The sequence below is a fragment of the Gracilinanus agilis genome, chromosome 3 (genome assembly GCF_016433145.1).
Source record: "Gracilinanus agilis isolate LMUSP501 chromosome 3, AgileGrace, whole genome shotgun sequence".
Taxonomy (NCBI): Eukaryota; Metazoa; Chordata; class Mammalia; order Didelphimorphia; family Didelphidae; genus Gracilinanus; species Gracilinanus agilis.
In genome coordinates, this window is record NC_058132.1 from 336,399,591 (window position 1) to 336,424,419 (window position 24,829).

Here is a 24,829-nt window from a genome sequence, read left to right on the forward strand (position 1 = left end):
TTCGTCCCAGGATCCTTTTTTTTTTTTTTTTTTTTTGCTATGACATTTGGCCAGTTTTATCAGCTAAAAGTGTTAACTTCTCTGCAGCAGAAGCTTTCTCTGAAGAAAATTACTATGTAATTAAAGGTGTGGTTATTCTGGCATTGGAGATTTGGTCTAGTGTAGGGGATATGATAAGTTACTTCCCAGAATGGTAAGAGAATATACTTCTAGGAACTGAATATCTTACTTGAACTCTGGTTTTTCCATTTCTCCTGAGTGTTCTTTGGAACATGACCTAGTGCCCTTTTCTGTTTAGGACTCTTAGGATTTGGACAATGTCTATAATTCACTTCATAGTCAAGTAAGAGATAAATGAATGGTGTATATTATATATTTAGTTGTATTATGAGAACCACCTGAAATAGACAAGGCATCAAATTACTGAACTTCAGAAATAGAGTTGTTTACAAAATAACTTTAAATTGGTGTATCAGTCATGACAAAAAATAACTAAAGAGCTTTCTATATGTCATAGAGATATAATTTTAAAAATCAATGATATGGAAATGGGAGGGAAGGGAAGGAAGGGAAAAGAACATGAATCATGTAACAAAGGAAAAAATATTCTAAAGTTTTAAAAATCAAAGATTCATTGCCCTTAATTTATCCATATTGAATTTTAAACAGAACCTGCCCTACTGAATTCTTATTATCTATCAGATGTTATCAGTCTGCAAGTCCAGTCCTATCTGGAGAAAATGACCAAATTTAAGGTCCTTTCTGAAACTACTGAAATCTGGGTTATTTTCTCTTAAATTAAATCTTATCTGATTTTAAATATCCATCAAAGTTTGGGTGATATTGATGCTGCCTTCCCGAGGAGAGGGGATTTAGGAAAGGGCTTCTATAACAGCAAGGGAAAATTGGTCATTTCAGGCATAAAAACATGTACAAACATACCAGAATAGCTTGGTTTTGGGCCTTACTTAATTACAGCAATTCTATGCAGACCCCCACTATAATCTCTGCAGATATTCCCCAGGCTACATATTCAACTCTTTATCAGCTCTCCGGAGTCTGAGTCCCATATGCCACTTGCATGTCCCCTTGTCCAAAATAGAATTCCATTGTCTCATTCCCTAAATCCTCCTTTCCATCTAATTTCTCCCACCTCTGTAGAGTTGTAGTATTCTTCTGATCATCTAGATTTGTAACAGAAGTCAGCTTCTATTCTCATATTCCCTCAGTTACTAAGTCTAGTTGATTCTCCCTCCTTAGGCAATAGCCTTAATTTAGGCCTTCATTCCCTTTTGGACTGGACTATCCTAGTTGCCTCCAATCCGTCTTTCACCCAGCTCCCAAGTGATGATATACCTAAAACCTATGTCTGACTAGGGAGTGACTTCCCCTACTCAAGGAAAAAATGCCCTCAGAATAAAGTCCAAACTCTTTTTGGTGCTTTAAACCTATTCAGAATTTGCTTTTTAGGCAGATTACACATCTCTTCCCCCTTGTTTACTCCATGCATTCTAGTCAAGCTGGCCTTGATGTTACTCAAATGGGATATTGTGTCTTTTACATATTGAAATCCCTACTTCCTTCAAGGCTGTGTTCAAGCATGATCTTCTAGAGCCCTTTTCTGATTCTCCCAGTTTGCTAGCATATTCTATCATGATCCTTCCACCCTCATCTATGTTTTACTTATTTTGTTTTTGTCACTTACCTGTGAACATGTGTTTTTTAGTAGTGTAAGCTCCTTGAAGACAGACCTGTCTCACTTTGGGGCTTGTATCTATCTAGCACGTGGTGAGACACTTAATCAGTGCTTTTTGGCTGATTTGATGGTACAAAGTAACGATCCTCTTAAGATTATAAGAGGATAAAGAAGGGAAGACATAAAAAAGGTAGAATTGTACCAGAATGATCACTGGTGATCACATTCAAAGACCCTGATAAAACAGTTTGAACTTGGTAGGCAGTAGGGGGAACCACTGAAGGATTTTTGAGAAAAGTGGAGTGACCAGAGGTAGATTTACTACTGTATTTTATTTACAATAATCCTTAGTGAGTAGAAGTCTCTACCCAATGAAGTATTATGGGAAAAGATCTCGGGAAGGAGGTGATTGGCTCCTAACCATTAATGATTAAAATTTCCCGACATAGTGGTGTTGCTGACTTTCCTTTAAAGTGAAAAGTAACAAAATGTCTTCAGTATTCATTCCTCCTGAACTTTCAGTGGTAGATTGTGGTATTTGATTGGATGATATGTTAAAGGTTATTGCAGAAATTAGGATCAAGTAAAAAATGAATGCATATACTTATTCAGATTTTTTTTCCCCTATAAACTTTTACATTCTCTCTATATCATATGAAGTGACTTGTCAAGGATCACACAGATAAGAAGTCTGTTTGAAGTCAGATTTGAACCCAGGTCCCCTAGGCTGGTACATTATTCACTGCTGTTTTAGCTTCCCCTCTGGTTTTATTTAAATAGATTTTATGATTTGGCATAGGAATGAAGATATTGAATCATAGGCTGTTAGTAGTTAACTTAAATCTATAACTTTAATAACTCCCTTTTTCCTATCCTCTTAGGTTATTGGAGCAATTGATATAGAAATTCATCATGATGGATCATGCCAGATCAGCAATCTCCAATTTGGTAAGACTGAATGTTAAAAATATAATGGCTTTTAAAGCTCTTTAAAACTTGGCCAAAGCGGTTTCTGGCTTCATTTCATTATATGTTATTCTCCATAGGACAGACTGTAGTCCAGCCATGCCACTCTGCCCTCTGATCCTCACAATACTTACCTCCTGTTTTGATGACTTTGAACTGGCCTTTCCTGCCTTCAAATACTGTCCTATTTCCACCAATAGTCAAGCTCCAGCATTTCCTTCCATAGAATACCTTTTCTGGCCTCCCCTCCTTGCCATTCTATTCTTTATACTTTACTTTATTTCTATTTATACTTTATGTGTTATCATCCTTGATAAGACTGTTTTGTTCCTTGAGTAGAGATTATTTAATTTTTTCCTAGTGCCAGAAGAGCACAGTGCCTGGCCTATGATAGGTGATTAGTAAATGCTAACTAAATTAGGAAAAATATCAAACACTACAGTTTCAGGTGATTTTAAACTTGGAGTTGACACCCAAGCCATCCTTCAGGAGGTTTAATGTTAGGTTTAATCAGAGCAATTTCCTATAATAACCTTGAATGTAAGGTCCAGTGTCCTAGAAAACACCTAAAGGAAAGGAAGTCCTAACAAGAGTTATGGGTTATATGAATCTGTAAAACTAGGAATAACAGGGGCCACTTGGCAAATATTATAGGTATGTGTTGAGATACATGGAAAGGAATCTGAGATCCAAAATGAGTGTTCTTGAATTCCTGTGCTTTTCCCTTTATATATTTTTTTAAGCCTTACCTTCTGTTTTGGAATTTGTGTTAATGGAATTAGCTCTAGCCCAATCATAGTCAAAACTCTACTTACTGGAGATAATATCATCCCCACCTCTCTTAGTGGGGAGGGGAGATGAGTTACCTACATGTGACAATAAGTAACAAATCAAGAACAAGGGACTGCCCTTTGGGCAGTCCAAATCAGTGTAGAGGCTGCCATTTGTCCACTTGAATTAGAGGTGGACCCACGGGAAGTGACGAAAGACACTATCTCTTTAAGTATGTTGGTTACTTCCTGTTGGGGCAGTTCCCGATTTGAACTTGGTGCATCAGACTGCTTCCACTCTGAATTGTCACGTGGGTAAGTTAGGCTGACTTCCTTGGCCTACCTTGGCATTTCTAAACTCTACCTTAACTAGACTTTTACCTCTCTGATTGCTAAGGCCTTGTGGCCTATACTTTAGTTTGATTAGCTTTTTAACCCTCTCTCCGTCCAGGCCTCTGCAGGCCTGGACTAGCCTCTCCTTCTCTCTATTTCCCTACCTTTTACCTTCCTAATTGTAAATAAACTACCTTAAACCCAATCCTCACTTGGGTCTAATTTAATTATGGAATCAATCTGAATTATTGATTCCTGGTGGACACACTTTAAATATATATCTATAAAATACCTAAATTCCCCCTCTTACATATATATATATATATATATGTATATATAAAAAATATATATATATTTTTTTTTTTAAACCCTTGTACTTCGGTGTATTGTCTCATAGGTGGAAGATTGGTAAGGGTAGGCAATGGGGGTCAAGTGACTTGCCCAGGGTCACACAGCTGGGAAGTGGCTGAGGCCGGGTTTGAACCTAGGACCTCCTATCTCTAGGCCTGACTCTCACTCCACTGAGCTAGCCAGCTGCCCCCTAATTCCCCCTCTTACAAATTAATACTGTGTATAGATTCCAAGGCAGAAGAGTGGTAAAGGCTAGGCAATGGGGGCTAAGTGATTTGCCCAGGGTCACACAGCTAGGAAGTGTCTGAGGTCAGATTTGAACCTAGGACTAGTACCTCCTGACTCTGGGCCTAACTCTTGATCCACTGAGCCACCCAGATGCCCCTTGCTTTTCCTTTTCTGACATGTTTCCTAATTCCTTTTCATCTATTTCTTTTTAAATCTTAGTTTAGTGGAGAGCCACTTTCATACACCCGTTTTAGTTTGGCCCGCCAAATGGATGGTGACAGTAGTCATGTGGAGATGAAATTGGCTGCAGATGATGAAGATGGTGGTGAAAGCAACGTAGAGAATAATCGACCCCATGTTCCCAAAAGAAAAACCATTGGTGGAAACATTTGCTTTGGGATTATTGCTATTACAATCTTTTTCCTGATTGGTAAGAAGGAAGAACCCTTAGCAGGCATCATTTGTTCCACTTCTCATTGTTAGGCTAATTTTGAATAGTTTTAACTGAGAAAATTTGAGTTATAAAAAATGCTAGAGCAGGAATTATTGTCTAGAGTCCAGTCAGGACTCTCCTAATTAGCTGTGTTGTATGTCCTTAAAAGTGAAAGGCTATTCCTTTAACTGTGTAAAATGTTTGCTTAAATATCTGTGGCCTGTTCTAGTCCTAAAATTGAATCAAAATGCTAACTGTAAAACGATCTAGGTCAGTGATTCCCAAAGTGGGTGCCACTGCCTCCTGGTGGGTGCTGCAGCCATCCAGGGAAGCGGTGATGGCCACAGGTGCATTTATCTTTCCTATTAATTGCTATTAAAATTTTTAAAAAATTAATTTCCAGGGGGCTAAGTAATATCTTTTTCTGGAAAGGGGGCAGTAGCCCAAAAAAGTTTGGGAAAAACTGATCTAGATTATCTATAATTCCTTATACCTCTTAAAAATTTTTTAAAACTTTTCTAGATGCCCCTCTAACATTTTGTAAAAAGGACGATGAATTTAACTATGCCTAATCTCCATTCTTTCATCCTTAGGATTTATGGTTGGCTACTTGGGTTATTGTAAACAACTAGAAACAAATGGTAAATGTTCCAGTAGTTCCAATGGAGAAACGGAGCAAACTGAGGAATTACTGACAGATGATTCACCGGGTGAAACAATCATGGAACCTCAACCTTCATTGTCTTGGAATGACCTCAAACAAATGTTGTCAAAGAAACTGGATGCTGAAAAGCTTATTTACACAGTCAGGTAAAAATTTGGAATCAAATTGGGATAATTATAGGTTCTGTTTTAAAATATAAAACTGGATCTGTTTTTTATCTTGTAATTAGAGAACCATTAAAACAAAATAAATTGATAGGGTCATTTCAGTTATAAATGCTTTCTATATACACGATTTTATACATAATTTTGGTGTATTTCCTATAGCTAGCATTTTTTTACACATTGTAGAGGTTGAAATGCAAAAAAAAAAGGTAGTCTAGTGCTTAAATTTTGCTTGCTGCTACTTATTTTGGTATAAAAAATACTGCGGGAATTCAGGGAAATTACATTTGTTTCCCAGAGAACTTTGTGGAGGCAGAATTTGATCTTGGGTGGATAAGATTTCCCTAGGTAGAAATTGGCAGGTGAGACAACAAAGTAAGATTCTTAAACTGAAAACAGAATGAACAAGGCATGGAGTTAGGAAAATATAAGGCATGCAAGTTCCAGCCTTGAATAAAAGTTTAGGTCCTATTTGTAGGTAGTCAGAAAGCCTTAGGAAAATAAGTGCCATAATCAGAGATGATTCTCCCCCCCCCCCTTTTTTTCATTATATAGAAATAGAATAAGATAGCTTAGGAATAACTGGAGGTTGAGGATTATTAAAAGTTATTAGGGCTGGAGGCAAAGAAATGGAATAAAGAGAATATCTGGCTGAGAAGATGGTGATCACTTAATCCAAAATAAGGAGTTAAGAGCGATTTCCTTTAGAATTCTGGGGTTTAGACATTGAAATATTGTGAAATAATGTGGAATAGCTCCACATTAAGTGTTTATCTGTAGTTGGAAATGTGTGACTAGAGTTGAGGAAAAAAGTACAGTCTAGAAATGAGGGTCACCCACACAGAAGTGGTGAATGTAGCAAGGAGAAAGCCAAAGGGCCATCTTGGAATGCCTGTACTGGGGTTGAGAAATCTTAGATTGAAAGACTTGTTTCAGAAGCCAAGGACCAACTTTCAAGGAGGCGGCATTGTCTTAAAGTCTAGGATAAAACCTGGATCTTTGTATTCAGTAATTAGAATGGCAGGGCTGAAAACTGGGTTGCGAAAAGTATGAATGCTCTAAAAGCTAGCATGTATAGACCACCTGAAGATTCGCAAAGTACATTACAAATAGTCTCTCAGATATTCTTGCTCAAGGTCAGAAAGCCAGTAAGTGTCCAAGTCTGGATTTGAGTTCAAGTCTTCTTGACTCCAGGCCCAGTTCTCTAACCCCTAATCTGCCTTAAAGTTTCAGGGCTGGCCAGTGCAAAGATAGGCTATGGGGTGACCCATGTGAGGATCAGAGAAACCAGCCAAGTTGGGCTAGACATAGAGCATAGAAAGTAAAAGTAAAGGAGGGTATCATCCCCTAAAGTCAATTTTAAATTGCCAGTTTAAATAAATACTGAATGCAGTTTTTTGAGTTCAAAACTGTACTCAAGACTTTTGTGACAGCCAGTGCAATGAGACTGGAAAGGTAGGTGAAGGCCAGCATTGTGAAGGGCTTTAAAAGTCAAATTGAGGAAGTTCTATATTTTCTGGAGGCACTAGGAACTCACTGAAGCTTACGAAGTAGGGGAGAATGACATGATCAGATTGGAGGGCCTTCACCCCTTACCCCCAGTCCTGTTGTGTAGGTATAATAGGGTAGAAAGGAGATTGAGAAATGAATTAGGAGATTGTTGTAATAGTTGAAGAGGGACATATAGTGAGGTGGTGGCTCTGTATGTAGAGTGAAGGGTGGTTGCAACATGTGGAGTTGAGAGCAAAGAGTCTGTGAGAAATAAAGAAATGTTTAGACATACAGAGTGTGAGAGCAAAGAGTCAAAGAAAACACTAGTGTTATAAACCTGGTACTCTTTAGGCTTGGGGACTTGTTTGGATCTAACTGTAAAATGTTTAATAAATGGCTAATGATATAGGACTAGCTTTTTAATAGAGCCTGTGGGCCGGATCTATTTCTCTGAGATCTCCCTTAGAGATCTGATAGAACCTATGGTTGCTAATAGACTGAGCAAGGAAGGGAAAGAGCTGAGAGAAAAGCAGAGCCTTGGGGTCCTCCCACGTTTGGGTAGGATCTGAATGATAAAGCAGAAGAAGAGGAGTAGCCAGGTCAGATAGGAAGAGAAAGAACCAGGAGAGAAGGAAGACATCCAGGAGGACAATGCAGTGTCACATGTAGCATGAAGGTCAAGCTAACAAAATTAGCATGACTTTCTACTGCTTAAATCAGATGTCTTTCTAGTTTCATGAATGGAAAAGCATTTATTAAATACTCTGCTGGAATACAAAGAGAAAACCAATCCTTGTTCCCAGGGAGCTCAGACTCTTTAACTAAGAGAAGCAAACTGCCAAGGATGCTTGGGGGGGGGGGGGTAGCTGCCCCTAAGGTAAATACTGGGGTTTGGAGGGCATAGTAACCTTACAGAGGCTAAGGTCCAGAGGACTTTAGGAATAATTAACAGGGTGTGGCCTGGTGATCCTTCATCTTACTGGGGGGCTTGTGATTTAGTTCACTAAGGGCTATAAAGAGCATGCCAGTCTGCCAGGCTATGAGGTTGAGGGTGTTAGGGCAGAAGAAAGGAAAATACATTCTAAACAATCTACTTGCAAACTAACTGCTCTTTTAGTAAATTAGTAAGTACATCTGGTTAATAAAATCTTAAACTGAATATGTTCCCGGAGCTTTTGATATTATATTCCCCCACTCTTTTAATATAACACGACAAAGTGCAATTTCCCTTCATTTAGTAATTAAAGTTCTTGAAAGTAACTTTAAAAAACTTACCTTATGGAAAGGTAATTAATGACTGGAAAATGTTACTCTGCGAAGGTAGAGTGGGGCAGAGGAGAGTCCACAAGAACCTGCATTTAACTTTCAAAGTACTGAATAGTAAAGAGAAACAGAAGGTTGTGACTAGTTTAAAATTGAATAGACAAATTTGAAGCCTGAGTTAGTCTCAAATGTTTTAAATTTGCTTCCTACTAAAACAAAGCTGAATTTTGATTGGTCTTTCTAGGATTTTGAGTGAACAGTATTCTTCTCATGAGGCTGGATCTAAAGAAGATGAGATGTTTGGATATTTTATTTATCAACAATTTAGGGACTTAAAAATGGACAAAGTCTGGAAAGATAAACACTATGTTAAATTACAATTCAAAAGCAGGTATGTTGTTAACCAAGTGGTTGCATTAAAATCTTTATCTGGAGTAAATACTCAACCCAAATAAGTCAAAATACTGGTACTGATAATAAAATGGCACCTAGGTGGTTCAGTGCATACAGCACCAGACCTTAAGTCAGGAAAGTGGCCACAGACACTTAACAGCTGGGTCACCTAACATAAGTTACTTAACCCTGTCTGCCTCAGTTTCCTCATCTATACAGTGAGCTAGGGAAAGATGGCAAACCATTCTGGTGCCTTTGCCAAGAAAACCTCAGTCGAGGAGTTGGACAAAACTAAAAAGATTGAACAACAAATACTGTTACATAGTCAGAACAGTAACCATTTAAATGCAACTTCATTCTTTCTAAAATGTTTTGGTACTAAACTTTAAATCTTTTTTAGTGGTGCTCAGAACTTAGTGAACATATTGGATGGGAGCAATGAACCTATGGAAATGAATGGTTATGTGGCATACAGTGACAATTCAACAGCAAATGTAAGTAAAACTGGGCTGATATGCTAGTCATAAGATACAAAACTCCATTTTGTGTTGGTTTGTCTTAAGGAGGTCATAGCCATCCACCAAAAATTTAATGGCTGTCAGCTTTTATTCTGGAGATCTGGCAAGCTTGGTTGTCTTACTAGATTTATTCTTCAGTGATGATTAAATTTCTTGTAATAACTCAGTACTTAAATATAAAAGTGATAATTACAAGTATGGGCTTAATATTCACATTGGACATTGAGCTAGCTTCTTAACTATACCTAAGTCCTACCTAAATTTTATGGGAGTATAACATGGAATACAGCATTTTTGATGGCTTCCTCTTAGTTATTATGAAAGTAGATTTTTCATAGCACTACTCTTGATTTGTATAGTATTTCTTTGTTCCAGGGGAAGAAGTAGGAGAGGGGGTAGTTGGGTGGGTATGGGTGAGTGTGGATATTTGCTAATGTCTTCATTACTACTCAAGCCAAATAAATGTATGTCTTTAACCATAAAATGTGCCTCCATGCTTCTTAAGCATATAGATCAGCTATTCAAATTGGTACCTTTACTAACATGGCATTGAAGTTTTAAGTGGATACTTTATTCAAAGTATTGCTGTCATGCTACTTTATCCATGGTACATATATTTGAATAAATATCAATACAATAAAGGATTACTTAGCTTGCAAAACTGTCTTAGTAGAAAGATGACTTAATTGTGTTTTTTCTTCTAGGGTATGCTAATTTATGCTAATTATGGCTCAAAAAATGACTTTGAGCGACTAAAATTGGAAAAGGTTAACATTAATGGATCTATGGTATTAGTTAGAGCTGGAAAACTTTCCTTTGCAGAGAAGGTGAGTAGTTATTAGTTATGATGGACCACATTTCCAGTTTACTTTGAGGGGATGATAGCAGGGAGGGAAGAACTTCTAGCAAAAGACAAAATATGATTCTGAAGAAGTGGAATCTCCATTTAGTTATTTGCTCCTCCTTTTTGCAGTTTCAAGACTAGTATTTGTTGGTAGTTGCTTTGATTCATGAATTAGGAGGTTTTGCTAATTACAAAAAGCCCCTTTGATTTTGAGGTTCAGAGAATTGAGTCTTAAGGGTAACTCTGGCATTTCAGGCCAGATTTAGAACTCAAGGCACGTGCCTCCACCTCCCCCACCCCCCTTATCTTTTGAACACTGTACTGCTGCTGGTGCTGCTTTTTGCTCCCTGGCACTGCTGAACTCTAGCTTGGAGCTCTTCCTTTGGCTACCTCTGGACAATATAGCCATGTCTGGGTAGGTCTCCTGGTCTCCTTGCTCTTAAGGACTGCCTTATACTCACTGGCTTTACTAGGAACCCTTTTTGCTATTTTTCATGCCTGGCTTGCCTCGGCAGTCTTAGGGGCAACTAGGTGGCTCAGTAGGTAGAGAATCTGGCTTAAAGCCAGGCTAGAGACCTCTGGTTGTGGGTTCAAATTTGGCTGCAGATACTTCTAGCTTCGTGACACTGGACAAATGACTTAATTCCAATTGTTTATCCCTTACCACTCTTCTGTCTTGCAACCAACACAAGATGCTAAGTGTAAAAAAAAAAAAATTGGAAAAACCCTCACCCTCTCACTCTTGTTTGTCAGGAAGGCAAGTAATATGACAATCAATTATACATGAGAAGTTAATGCAACACATTTCTATATTAGCCATGTCTCCAGAAAAGAAATAAGAATTAAAATGGCATGCTTCATTGATTCTCCTTCTAGAGGTTGATAGCATTTTCTATCATCTCCTTGAGTTTCTTTTTAAAGTAAAAACCTTTTGCTTTCTGTCTTAAAATCAATACCAAGCATTGGCTCCAAGGCAGAAGAATCTTAAAGGGGTAGGCATTTGGGGATTGAGTGATCTCTAGGCCAGACTCTCAGTTCAAACTGAGCCCTCTAGCTGCCACCCCTAATTTCTTGATCATTATTTGCTCTTGTGAGAACTTGAGGGTTTGGCTAGAAAATAGGTCGGTAAAACCTAGGTAATTTGTCCTCCATTAAGAGAAAAATCAAGATTTGTTTCATCTTTCAGGTGCTTAGAAGGCAAATGCATCCTCACATTTCATGCTCACAACCCAGGAGTCATCCTGGACCCCTGACTATCTCAGTCCCCTTACATATCACTTTACAATATGCCCCCTTCTGCTACCACTCTGGGGCAGGTCCTCAGTAGCCTGCTGGTGGGTCTGCTTCAGTTCCCTCTATAAGTTAAGTTACCTGAGGGCAAGCTGGTTTTTTACCTTTGTATCCCTGGCCCTTAACATATATTGAATTAAATTTGGTTATACTTTTTTTTTTCAGTTTTGAAATTTTTAATTAATTGAGAACATTTTTCCATGGTTACAGGATTCATGTTCTATCCCTCTCTTCTCCCACCCCCTTCCATAGCCGAGGTACAATTCCACTGGGTTTTATATTTGGTCATTTCTTAAACACATCTAGGAACAGGGTTGTCACTACTTTTTTTGATAGTTTTAATTCTTTTCTGTCAAGCTGCCTTCTCCTTTTGTTGGTGCCAATTCTGCCCTTTGTCTCAGGCAATCATCTGCCTGAGTTGTGTTGTAAAAGGAAATTCTTAATTCCTTCTAATTTAACTGAGGACCTGGAGGTCCCCATACCATACCATAGAGGTATGTCAAGATTAACCAGCCCACAGTGAAAGGAAGTGGAAACTAGAGAGATGGGAAGTAATGGGAGAAGTAAAGAGGAGGAACCATTGTCAGTTGGTGGAGAAGGAGTCAGGTGCTGGCTGTTGTGGGAAAGTTGGCTGCTGGGAGAGTGTTGGGTTGGTGGTTGGAGTTTAGTTTCTGGAATATATTGGTGAGCCTGAGCTTACTGAGAGGGCCTTTTGGCTTTTGGTTTGGGTTGTTTTGGTTTTTTTCTTAAAACTTTTCGATGGACAGATGTAATTGGGGTTGGATTAAACACTGATTGGGTTGGAACTTTGTGGGGTTGTTGTTATTAGCAGTAGTTATAGGCAGTTATAGGATAACTAGTATAGACATTAGGAAAATTTCTTTCTCTAATTCTTTTCCTATATTTCCCCCTTTTCTATATTCTTTTACTATCTCTATTTTAATTTGTTAATTGTTAAAAGCCACTAGAAGTTTTCTCTGGCTTAAAGGGATAATATTAATTTACAACTCATTAAAATTCTCATTAAATTATTCTCATTAAAACTTTTAAAAAAGTTATTAAAGCTGCTCTCATTTTGCCAATCTCCTTACATTTATTGGTGAGCCAGGTAGGAGTTTGACTAATCCTTTTAATCTTATGATCATTTTCCTTACTTTTACTGAAACTATTCCTAAGTCAAATTCCTAGCAGTTAATTCTGCTTATGTTAAACAGTGCCTCCTGCTGACAGAAAGTAGAACTGCAAACAAAATTAACAGATTAAATATGATACTTAGTAGTATAGTTCAAGTTGGGATGGCTCATCCAACAGAATATTTCACAGTGGCTCTATATAGCACTTTTCTTATCTGTACTTCTACTGATTGGAGGCTGGCATTTTGCCTATTTCTCCTCAGGAAGAAACAGAATAATAGTTTGTTTGACCTCAAAGCTGAACTAAAAGCTGAAGAAAAACTAGAAATGACCTTGAAAAGAAGCTGGAGGAAATTCTGGGAGATCTAAAGGCTTATATAAAAAGCACTGAGAAAAGCTTGAGAAATCCTTAGAGTAAGAAGAGAGATATATTTCGAAATACTCTCATCATTAGAGCTGACTTAATTTCTGTCCAATCCTGTTCCATGAATTTCTGCTCATACTCAAATCACCTCAACTCCTCATCCTGTTCTAATTATCTCTAAATCTACCCAAACCTACCCTATTGCAACCCAAACTCCTCCCACCCCACCTATTTCTCCTACCTACACCTATTACCTGCTCTATGACAACAGCCCAAACCAAAAGCCAAAAGGCCCTCTAAAGGCTAAAGCACAGGCTCGCCCGTTTATATTCCAGCAACTAGGTGCCAACCCACCAACCCAACACACTCCCAGCAGCCAACTTCCCTGCAACTGCCAGCACCTAACTGTCAGCAACCGACTCCCTCTCCACCAAATGGTAGACACAACAGATGACATGGGTCCCTTTTTAAATCCCCTTCTTACCTCACTTCTTGTCTCTCCGGTTTCTACTTCCTTTCACTGTGAGCTGGTTAATCTTTACACATCTCTATGGTAAAAGAACCTTCAGGTCCCCAGTTAAATTAGAAGAAAGGGATTAAGAATTCCCTTTTACAGTACAAACATTTTGACCCTGAAATTCAGTCTCAGACAAACATGTGAAGCCTTAAGTATTACCATTTTTCTTCAGGTTGAAAATGCTGAAGCCTATAATGCAGCTGGTGTCTTGATATACCTTGCTCGTGCTGACTTTGATATCATCAATGCAGAGATTGTACCCTTTGGACATGTAAGTTTTTTTTTCCTCTCTCCCTATCTGGAGAGATTCTCCAGAAATACACATTTGAATTTGATCTACAAGCAAAGGAAATTGAGCAATGTGTATGGCATCTTCCTGAAATACTTATAATCCCTATAGACCAAAGGTTCAGATGGATTTTGAGTGCTAATGCTGATTTTTTTGAGAGTGGATGATTGTATAAAATTTTCTTGGTGGCATACGATCCATGCAGAGCTGTCCTTAAACCAGACAACTTCCATCCAGAAACGGAAGCTCACAGGTCATGTGTAAAAATGAAGTCAAGGATTCTTGATTTCTGAAATCCTTCAAGTCCTCAGATACTGCTAAATCACTTTTAGCATAGGTAAAAATTTTAGCATAGATAAAAAGTCATCCTTTCTTGAAATAATTTTTCTTATGTTTACAGGCTCATCTAGGAACAGGTGATCCCTTTACACCTGGATTCCCTTCTTTCAATCACACTCAATTCCCACCATCACAGTCATCAGGATTACCTACTATTCCTGTCCAAACAATCTCTAGATCACAGGCATTGAAACTCTTCAGGTAATATTATCTTTGAGAAAGGTAAATTTTTGGAGACTTGGGATGACTGACCTCTTTTGAGTGAGTGTAAAAGTTTGTAGAAAATCCTTAAAAGTTAAGCTTGGACTACCTTAAAACTTAGACCAGTCTAAGCCCATTGAGGTATGGATATCTGGAAGTTGGAGGCAGTTTTCTTTTCAATAAAATGAAGGGTACTGCTTGATTTGGCCATAGGATAACTAATTATAGCTGATGTTATAGACCTATAGTAAAAAAAACTTGACTGATTACTAAAGAGGATCTGGCAGTTTATCTTTCTCCTTCCATTCCAGTAAAATGGATGGTGCTGACTGCCCCCGAGACTGGGTTGGGGATAGTAAATGTAAGATAAGCTCAACCCTGAATGTGAGACTTACTGTCAACAATGTACTAGAAGAAAGAAAACTTCTCAATATTTTTGGAGTTGTCAAAGGCATTGATGAACCAGGTAAGGCTTTCTTTGGTGTTCCCCCTTTATATGTAGCACAATATCTACTTAAAAAACAGGGACTCAGGGACTTGGGTATTAGTTATTATATTCATATTTCTGGCCCGTGTTTAACTCAATTCAAATACACATTATTTGACATGGTTGCCAGTCTGTAGGAACTAATGAAATAGCTGATTCTGAATCTCTTAGTAAATAATGGTTATATAGAAGAATTCTCATACTTTTATGTCAGTACCATAGACTAAAATGACTTGATCCAGCTTTGCTACCTTTAAAGAGGTGTCTTAAATTTTCAGATTTTTGAGCCAATTTCACAAAAAGAGCTATTGTGACCCAGAAGAGCTAGATAAATGTCAAGATGTAGTGCATAGCTATGGATGTGCCTTTTGCATGTTTTATAAAGATTGGACTGTATTAAAATGTTGGCATCATACATTGTAAGGCTGAGGTCTCCCTTTCCTGTTTTTTAACCCAAAGTACATATAGTTACAGCTTGTAATGAAGGGCAAGGTGATCCTGTTCTTAACAGAACTCTACCCAGAAACCTGTTTTGTTTTCAATGTCTTTCATTTCACTCAGTTGAAACTCTCCAATTCAGACAAATGTATAACCGTTTAATGAATTGGGCATAAAATCAATGTGATCCTCCTCCTTGTAGATCGCTATGTTGTCATAGGGGCACAGAGGGATGCCTGGGGCCCTGGAGCTGCCAAATCTCTTGTGGGGACATCTCTTCTCTTAGAGGTTGCTCGTGCTTATTCTGATTTGGTGAAAGGTAAAGTTACTTCAAAATTGATATGGTGTGACCTTAAATTATAATTGTGCATTTTAACTATGAACTCAGTGTGTCTAAAAGGAAAGTTATTTCAGGACCACTAATTGATAAGGCATGACCACGAGTTTTAAGTCTGTGTTGTAATTATAGGCGGTTGGTGACTTGTAGAGGTAAGGAGAGAAGAGGGTTAGTTCGAATGCACTAAGATCAATCCAGAAGAGTTCCTGAAATCAATTTAAGATTAAGAGGGAGAAGAGAAGAAGGTCCAGAGTACAGCTGTGGATGTGGCCTGCAGGAAGAACTGGCAGAGATAGAGAAGAAGCCATTGAGAGAACAGGGAGGGAGCAAAGGCATGAAAACTTAGAAGAGAGGGCGGGAGAAGAGAATGATCAGCTGTGCCACAGACTGCAAAGAGATCAAGAAGGATGAACTTTGAGAAAAAAAACATGAGGCCACTGCCAGGTTCAGCTAACTAATGAAATTAGAAGCCAGAGGGTTTTAGGAGAGCAGAAGAAATGAAGGTCTAATTGTAGAGAGCTTTCTCAAGGAGATTGTCCACCAAAAGGGAGAACAGACTAGCAGGGATGGGTGGGTTAAACAAGAATTTAAGGATAGGCAAGACTGGGCACAATAAGAGAGCAACTAGCAGTCTAAAGATTCAAAAGAAAGATAAAGATGAGAGAGTAAGGAATCAAGAATAAAGATTGGGGCCATGGCAAAAATTGCTTAATGGTTCTGTAAGATTTAAATTCATGTCCAACACTCTTAAGTTCTCCTGGCTCTCAGAAAGCCCATGTCCACAGCTGCCTGTGATCACGTGAGTGAGAGGCAGAGCAACACAATGTATATCCTGCCATGCCATGAGTGGCATGCTGGGAATTGTACTTTTGGGGTTTGGATTCAAATTACAGTTCTCTCCTTTTACCCTCCTATTGGCCTCCCAAAATGTAGGTTCAAGGGAAGGAGGCAGTATGTTGTGACTACTTAAGGTCAAATAGAAAAAGAATCAATAAAACTTTTCCTTTTAGATGGGTATAAACCCAGAAGAAGTGTTGTCTTTGCCAGCTGGAGTGGTGGAGAATTTGGAGCTGTTGGTGCCACTGAATGGCTAGAGGTTTGCTAATAACCTTTCCCAATTTTTAAATAACATGGGCATGCTACAGAAATGCTAACCATTTCATTTATCTTTATTTGTTAAAAACCTTACTTTCTGTCTTTGTAACAACTCTTGAGAAGGAAGGGGTAGCCCAGGCCACATAGCTAAGAAGGCTCTAAGACCAGATTTGAACCTGTTACAAATATAATTAATATAGAAGGATATAATTAAAAATATTATGGTTTTATTAACAGCCATATTGATAATTAAAAAGAACCACGTGCCTGCTAAGATCTAATTCAAATGGCCTGTCATATCTTCCCCTCAGCTGCTTCCTAGGAAAGAGAGCGTACCAATCAAGCTCTCTCTATTTAAGCTTCACTGGCTCACATCACATAAGAAGGAGGCCCGTTGAATCATGGGAAATGTAGTTTGAAATGAGATCCAAATGTGCATAGGAAGTTTATACCAGAGACCTCAAAATATTAAGGTCAAGGACCCCAAATTTCCAATATCACAAACCCTGGGCTCCAGGCCTTGTGCTATATTTACTGTCACCTAGTTGCCCCATAAATCTTTTCTTAAACATATATTCTGTAGTCACAATGTTTTGCTTGCATTCTCTCCATGTGTAGGGTTACCTTTCCACATTGCATCAGAAGGCCATCACTTATATCAACCTGGATACTGCAGTTCTTGGTAAGCTTATTTATGTCCTATAGTTTCCCACTAGATGGAGGGGTATAGTTGCAAGTAAGGTAGCCTCAGAAAAAAAATAAAGTCTAGGATAATTTTAGAAACTTTTAAGGGTACAGCAGAATATTTGATTATAAAGTTGTCGAAAAACCATTCCATTAAAAACAGTTGTATTATTAGCATTCTAGCTTATGTTCATATTAGTTTGTGCTATGTGTACTTGCTTTAAGGTAAAGGTATTGGTTTGGAAAATCAAGACTTCTGGAAGGATTAATATGCAGTTACTCTTGGGTTTTTAGCATAGTCTCCAATAAAACAATAACCCCAAACCATTTTCCCATTTCCCTAATTGAAAGACTTATAAAGTGCTTTTTAAAAAATCACTACATCTAGACTTCTATGGCCTTAGATCAGTGATTCCCAAAGTGGGCGCCACCACCCCCTGGTGGGTGCTGCAGCGATCCAAGGGAGCGGTGATGGCCAGCAGGTGCATTTGGGGGCAGTGATAGTATAGAAGATTTAGGAAAATTGATTTATGTATTCCGCTCATAACGCTTAATTTTTCTTTGAACAATGTACTGGATATTGGCTCGATTCCGCATACTCCCTCACTTGCATTGAGGTATGTGCAATCGAGAGCTGCTACTGTTCATGTGGTGCCACTGAGTTGCCATTCCAAAACACGTGAGCACTTATGAGCATTGCTGCTGGTAACTGCCACTCCATTTGCAAAGCCTGGAACGGCAGTACCAGCAGCAGATTTTGGAGCACGCTATGAATCTCCACAGTTACAAGAAGAAGTAACTACAAATGATGAATTGAAATTTAAATTCAAAAGCTACCAACAATTATGGCTGCAAAAGGAGATCCCTACGGCTTATCCTGAAATACGGGCTATAATTAAAAAGTTCTTAATTTGCATTTCCTTCATCATACTTAATGGAACGTGGATTCAGTCCAGTAACCAATTTATTAACAAAAAAAAGACCAATTGCAAATAGTCAATCACAGTGATTTAAGATTACTGCTGACGAAAATAGAGCCAAGGATTACTAAATTGGTAGCAGCACACCAGGTTCATCCTTCTCATTAAGATGATTTCGAATGTTTTAACTTTGTATTACATTCTATTTTGAGTTCAATAATTTCAAAGTTGAATGTTTCTAATTTACACCTTTCTTTACTATATTTTACAAAAAAGGGAGAAACATTAATACACATATCTTTCTTATTAATTGCTATTAAAATTAAAAAAAAATAATTTCCAGGGCGCTAAGTAATATTTTTTTCTGGAAAGAGGGCAGTAGGCCAAAAAAGTTTGGGAACCACTGGTCTAGATTCTAAACCAGGTTATAGAGTCCAATAGTAAGTTACTATGAAGAATAAAGCATTGTTTTTATTGCCTTAGGTTCAAGTAACTTCAAAGTTTCTGCCAGTCCACTGCTGTATACACTCATCGAGAAGACCATGAAAGAGGTGAGTTCCTTCCAAAGATTAAGAAAGTCCAGTGATTTGGATAGATTGTTTTTAGGGCCTGTAGTTTTACTGGTTTAGGGAATACTACCAGGTGAGGAAATTCCCTCTGCTAGGGCAAATTGGCACCTTCTCTACAATTTACACTTACAGTTGCCTCCTAGAGCCCCAAGAGCTTGTGACTTGGCCCAAATTTTGTACATTGTTATTCCTGTTAGAAATTAGAGATAGTAAAATGTTTTTACAAATAATACCCTTTTTTGGGGTGGGGGTTGGCTGACTTTCCACTTATACTCCCCTACCTGCTATATTCCAGATACAGGTATCCCTTCCACTTCTTGACTTTATATATCCGTGGGTTGGCATAAAAAATAAAATGGAAATTTTGGATCTTTTGTGGACATATATTATGTTTCCTCTGTGTATTTTACTATTTAATAACTTAGCTATACAATCTTTTTGCCTAAAATTATGGTAAAAGGTCTGCATTTGGGAAGCCAAGCATGTTTGTGGTTGAAAACCAATGTAGAAGGGATACCTATACTGTGTAAAAAGTCTACAAAATGATCCATCAGATGACTTCAAGGCAGGAAGATAAATCACTAAAACATTTTTTAAGTATGAAAAGTTAGATTGCAGAGAACACTTAGGGATTTGGTTTTGTTTCACAGAAGTGGAGTAGATGTGGGACTTGAATTAGATCTTGAAATATTAGGATTTAGATATAGGAAGTGGACATCCAGACAGTGATCCAACATTCCAACAAAAGCATGGAATGAACAGACCAATTCAGATGAAACACAAGGTAATGTGCTTGAATAGTTAAGAGGGGATTTAAAAAATCTAAATTGCTTTGCTTGATGAAAAGTAAACCATTTTGGGCCAGGAAGTACAACTGGAGTGGAAGGTATAACCTAGACCATATTTTAGGCCTAGGTATATATTCCAGCACCCTGAATATATTTTGCACATTAGTGTGCAAAATTTTAATTGAGTAATAAAAGTAGGTCATTAAGAGGTAGAGGACTATATTGTCAAAAAAATGAATTTATGTCCAATGCTTTTTTCTTCACTAGAGGAGTAATAGAGGAGTTCAGAAATTCCTTTGAAAAGAAACAGATTATGGGCATAATAAATAGGATTGAAAAATTGTCAAAATGGTATTACTGAAAATTTTGAACAATTGCATATGTTTTCCTACTCTTTCTTCCTCCTTAGCATTAGTATAAATCTTGGTGAAAAGTGATTGCCATCTGTTGAAGTTTAGTGTTTCTTGCTTTCAGGTGAACCATCCAGTTACAGGAACACCTCTCTTCAGAGACACTAACTGGATCAGTGAGGTGTAAGTTTGAACAAAAGACTCAGTACTTAGCTTGGTATTTACAATGGTTTAAAATAGCTCTTTTAGAAAATGGGCTGCTCTGGTTGTTTTATTTCCCTAAAAATGTTCAGAGGGAAATGCTTGCTATAGAGGTATTCTTAGTCTTAATGGCTAATATTTGCTTTCCTTGCAGGGAACCCCTTACATTGGATAATGCTGCTTATCCTTTTCTTGCTTATTCTGGAATCCCATCAGTTTCATTTTGTTTTTGCGAGGTAGGTTTGAAGAGTTTGAAGAGAGTTTGTTCCTTTAAAACTTTAAAACGACAACATGATGGGTCACTTTCTTTTTGTCTCCATGAATACTTTCTAGTGTCTGACACTAGAACATAAGTGCTCTATAAATGGTAGATATTGTGCCTTTCTCGTTCTTTTTTTTTTTTCTAGGTCTATATTAGATTCTTAAGTTAGAATATCTTAATTGCTTGTAAACATTGCTTATAGGTTATACATTGAAATAAAACATAGTAAAAACCAAATAGAGTTAAATGGATGGTTTAAATAAAGTTGGTTCATTTATACTATCCCTTCTCCATGCTTCTAACAAGTTTTAAGTTCAAGAACATTTTCATACATTTCTGCTTTTCAAAGTATCTTGAAACAGTTTTTAACTTGTAAGTATTAAATGCTAAGAGGAGAACAGTATGCTATAGGTGATGAAGAGCCTGCCTTAAAGTCGTGAAGACCTAATGTCAGGTATTGCTCCAACACAGGAAGAGAAAGGAAACTAGAATTTGCATTCAGATATTTGGGGAGGACAGTAGAGAAGAAACCTCATTCTTGAGCAGGACTCCCCTAGCTTGACAATCAGAAAAGACTTGAAATGAAAGGACACAGCGTAGAATCAGTTTTGATAGAATTAGGTGGAAAGGAATAAGAACAATTTCTTTTGAAATTAGAGATGGGAAAATATGGGGAAAAGAATAGGTGTTAGTACTTTGAGGAAGAGTTAAAAGAAAATTTGACCCTATAGAGCAGTGATCGGCAACCTTTATGGCTGTGAGAGCCATAAACACCACATTTTTTAAAATGTAATTTCATGAGAGCCGTACAGTGCTCACAGTGTGCGCTCCTGTAACAGCGCCTGAAGAAAAATTGACTTTATGGCTCCTGCAGAAAGAGCCCTGCTATAGTGTCCAACGAACTTGGCTCTAGAGACATAGAAGCATCATCTTTCTGTAGATTTTTAAATTAATATTCAATATCTCCAAAGCATGACATTTATAAAGATTTATTAATTTTAACTAGAGAGCTAGAGAAAATAGGCAGCGCTTGTTTATTAGTAATTAGGGGCCACACAAACCAAAACTATATAGACTATATATAGCAACTGTTTAGTGACACACGTATACGAAACACAAAAGGAATTGTGGGGGGCAGGTGGGTAGCTCAGTGGAATGAGAGTCAGGCCTAGAGACAGAAGGTCCTGGGTTCAAATCTGGCCTCAGACACCTCCCAGCTGTGTGACCCTGGGCAAGTCACTTAACACCCATTGCCTAGCCCTTACCACAGTATTGACTCCAAGATGAAGGTAAGGGTTTAAAAAAAGGAATTGTGGATAATACAAAAAGGAAATTAGGGAAACGTGGTTTTAGGGATTCAAGATTTTCCAACTATACATTCCTTAAAGTGGCTGGGGATCTTGCATGTATTTATTGGTTTTACTAAATTGCTTTCATTCCTTAAAGTTGCCCATCATGAATTTGTAGTGGGTTCATATGGACTATTTTATGCCAAACGAGTTGTTAAGAGAAAAAAAAAATCTGTCAGAATGGTTCTGTCAGAATCTGTCAGAATGATTATTTCTGTCCCATTCAGATTACTTTTTTCTAGACACAGTGGTCCATGCCCCTGCCTTTGCATAAACTCTCTTGCAGCCCGGGAGTGGGCCTTCCTCACTTCTTTCTCTTTGGATTCTTTTTCCTTCAGAGCCCATCCCAGATGTTGCTTTGGTTCTGGGGCCTTCCCCATGCACCTTGTATTGAACTCTGGTATTTCCCTTTCCCATAGAAAATCAAATGCCTTGAGGACCTGAACTTTTCAAGCCCCTTATATTACCTGGCACATGATAGGCATCTTTAAACTTTCAAATAGTTCGTTGAGGTCAGGATCTCTCATTTTTGGGCACATAGTAGGCACTTGGTAAATGACTTTTTGAATTGATCATTAGTCTTGACACCATTCCCTGCCCTCTCCTTTATATGTTTCCCTTAAGCATAAAACCTGAATTCAGGATTCCTAAAACTGTTGCCAATAGTAACCATATTTTTATTTGTTTTCTAGAATAAGGCATATCAGTATTTGGGCACCAGCATGGATTCTTACAATGAACTGATAAAAAATATTCCTCAGCTGAAAAAACTGATGTATGGAGCTGCAGAAGTAACTAGCCAAATGGTGATTAGGCTTACACGTGACCATGAGTTGTACCTAGACTATGAAAGGTACAATGAAGAATTATTCAGTTTTGTAAAGAAACTTGTACCCCACATGTCAAATTTAAAGGTTTGTACTCATTTAAAGCTTGCACTGTTTCTTGGGTATTAGTTTTCTGGATCCTTGTACTGTTTTCAGATGTTGAGAAGTTAGAATGTGCCAAAATGAAGTGTTTTTTTTTTTTTTATTATACTTTGGCTTTGTATTCCTTGAATCCCTTGGGCTAATCTCTTATCATTTGTCTCTACAAAGGTTCACTTGCCTATTAAAGTTTGCTTTATCAACTGTAGGATTCTGAAAGGAAGAGAGAAAAATTAACTTGTGCAACAGGGAGCTTTTTGTGGACATTTTTGTTTTGCCATTCTTGGAAATAAGAAAAAACACAAGTAATTCAGCCTAATTTCTAGCCTAACTAGGATTTCCTTCCCTTGTCTATTTCAGGCAATGAATCTGAGTTTGCAATGGCTCTTCTCTGCTCGAGGTGACTTTAGCAGAGCTACTCGTGACCTGACAAATGACCTTTATCGTACAGATACTTCCAATAGACTCGTTAATAGAGAAATCAATGATCGTATCATGAAAGTAAGTAATTTATCTTTGGTAAAAATATTTCTACATTAAGAAGAGAATACAATAATTATTGAACTAGAAGGGACCTTAGGGCTGGGCATTTGTATTTATGGAGACAAGTGAGATATGCAGATACAGAGCTCCATATTTTTATTTTTATTTTTATTGATATATATGTTATATAAGATATATATGTGTGTATCTCTACATACATACATACATTTTTTGTGTGTGTATCTCTACATATGTAGAGATACACACACACACACACACAATATACAAGAATTATAGGTAAAGTAGGATTTCTCTGCATAGCAGGTGATAGCCTTTGCCAAAAGTGGCTTCATTTCTTTTTATTAGTGGATTCAACGTATAGTCAACAGTGTTTGTAGAACTTTTCGGGTTATAAAAAGACTATTTAAGCTTAGAACTACTCCAAAAAAATTTTGGCCAACTGGAATATTGACTCTTTTTTTTAAAAAAAACCCTTAACTTCTGTGTATTGGCTTATAGGTGGAAGAGTGGTAAGGGTGGGCAATGGGGGTCAAGTAACTTGCCCAGGGTCATACCGCTGGGAGGTCAGATTTGAACCTAGGACCTCCTGTCTAGGCCTGGCTCTCAATCCACTGAGCTACCCAGATGCCCCCTGGAATATTGACTCTTAAAGCCTAATTCCTGGTGTAGCTAGGCTCAGTGAATTGAAAGCCATACCTAAAGAAGGTAACACACTTTTTATTGTTGAATTGCAAAATAGACCAAATTTAAAGTGAAAATTGCCAGAAGATTGCATACAACTCTAGCAAATAACTTCAAGTATTTCATGATTTTTTGGTAGTAATAGATTCTGGCTTTATCCATTATTTTTATTATATTCTATATTACATCATCCAAAATCATTGATTTGGAGCCCTTTTAGAATGTGATTTTTCAGTTTGAGAGTAAAAATCATAAACAAATTTTTTTCTCATCACTTTATATTTAGAGAAAAACAGATTTCCATCTTGCCTCTGTCCAAAAACTTTTGTCTCTTTCAATTTCCTTTCTAATCAGGAGATGAGCCGTATTCATCTTCAGTCCTCTGGACATTTGCAGTGATTGGAATTCACAAGTTTTTGTTTTTTTTTGAGGTCTATAGCCATACCACCCTGAATGTAATTGATCTCAAAAGCTAGGCAGGGTTGGGCCTACTTAGTACTTAGATAAGTCACTCTGGGAATAACGTGCTGTAGGCTTTCAAAAAATGAAGTCAAGTTGTTAATGGGCAATATTATATACATCTATATCACATGGTTTTCCAGTCTTGTGTTAGGAGCAATATACCTTAATATATAATTAATGTTATATTTATTTATTTATTTGTTTTGTTTATTGCCTTTTAGGTGGAATATAGCCTCTTGTCTCCCTATGTCTCTCCAAAGGAAAGTCCTTTTCGACATATCTTCTGGGGATCTGGCTCTCATACTCTTTCAGCTTTGCTAGATCATATAAAGCTTTTTAACAAGGGAGACTTCAATGAAACACTGTTCAGAAACCAGTTAGCCCTTGCTACCTGGACCATTCAAGGGGCTGCAAATGCACTTGCTGGTAATATTTGGGACATAGACAATGAATTTTAGATGAAATTCCCACAGCTTATCTTAACAGTAAGGCAGCGTTGTCCTCAAATTATCACAGGTCTTCAGTATTT

General features: G+C 37.7%; 1 protein-coding gene across 1 annotated transcript; it reads left to right on the forward strand.

Annotated features, from left to right (window-relative positions):
- The first annotated feature begins 2,605 nt into the window (after window positions 1–2,605).
- TFRC (transferrin receptor) lies at window positions 2,606–24,758 on the forward strand. The gene is made up of 18 exons (XM_044670013.1): window positions 2,606–2,644; window positions 4,564–4,774; window positions 5,371–5,587; window positions 8,604–8,750; window positions 9,153–9,246; window positions 9,975–10,097; window positions 13,591–13,689; window positions 14,108–14,247; window positions 14,559–14,713; window positions 15,375–15,491; window positions 16,520–16,605; window positions 17,223–17,286; window positions 18,692–18,759; window positions 20,040–20,098; window positions 20,271–20,352; window positions 22,420–22,641; window positions 23,014–23,154; window positions 24,522–24,758. Exons 1-18 carry the CDS (start codon window positions 2,609–2,611, stop codon window positions 24,756–24,758), a joined length of 2,298 nt encoding a protein of 765 aa, XP_044525948.1. The 5' UTR covers window positions 2,606–2,608.
- The last annotated feature ends 71 nt before the right edge of the window (window positions 24,759–24,829 follow it).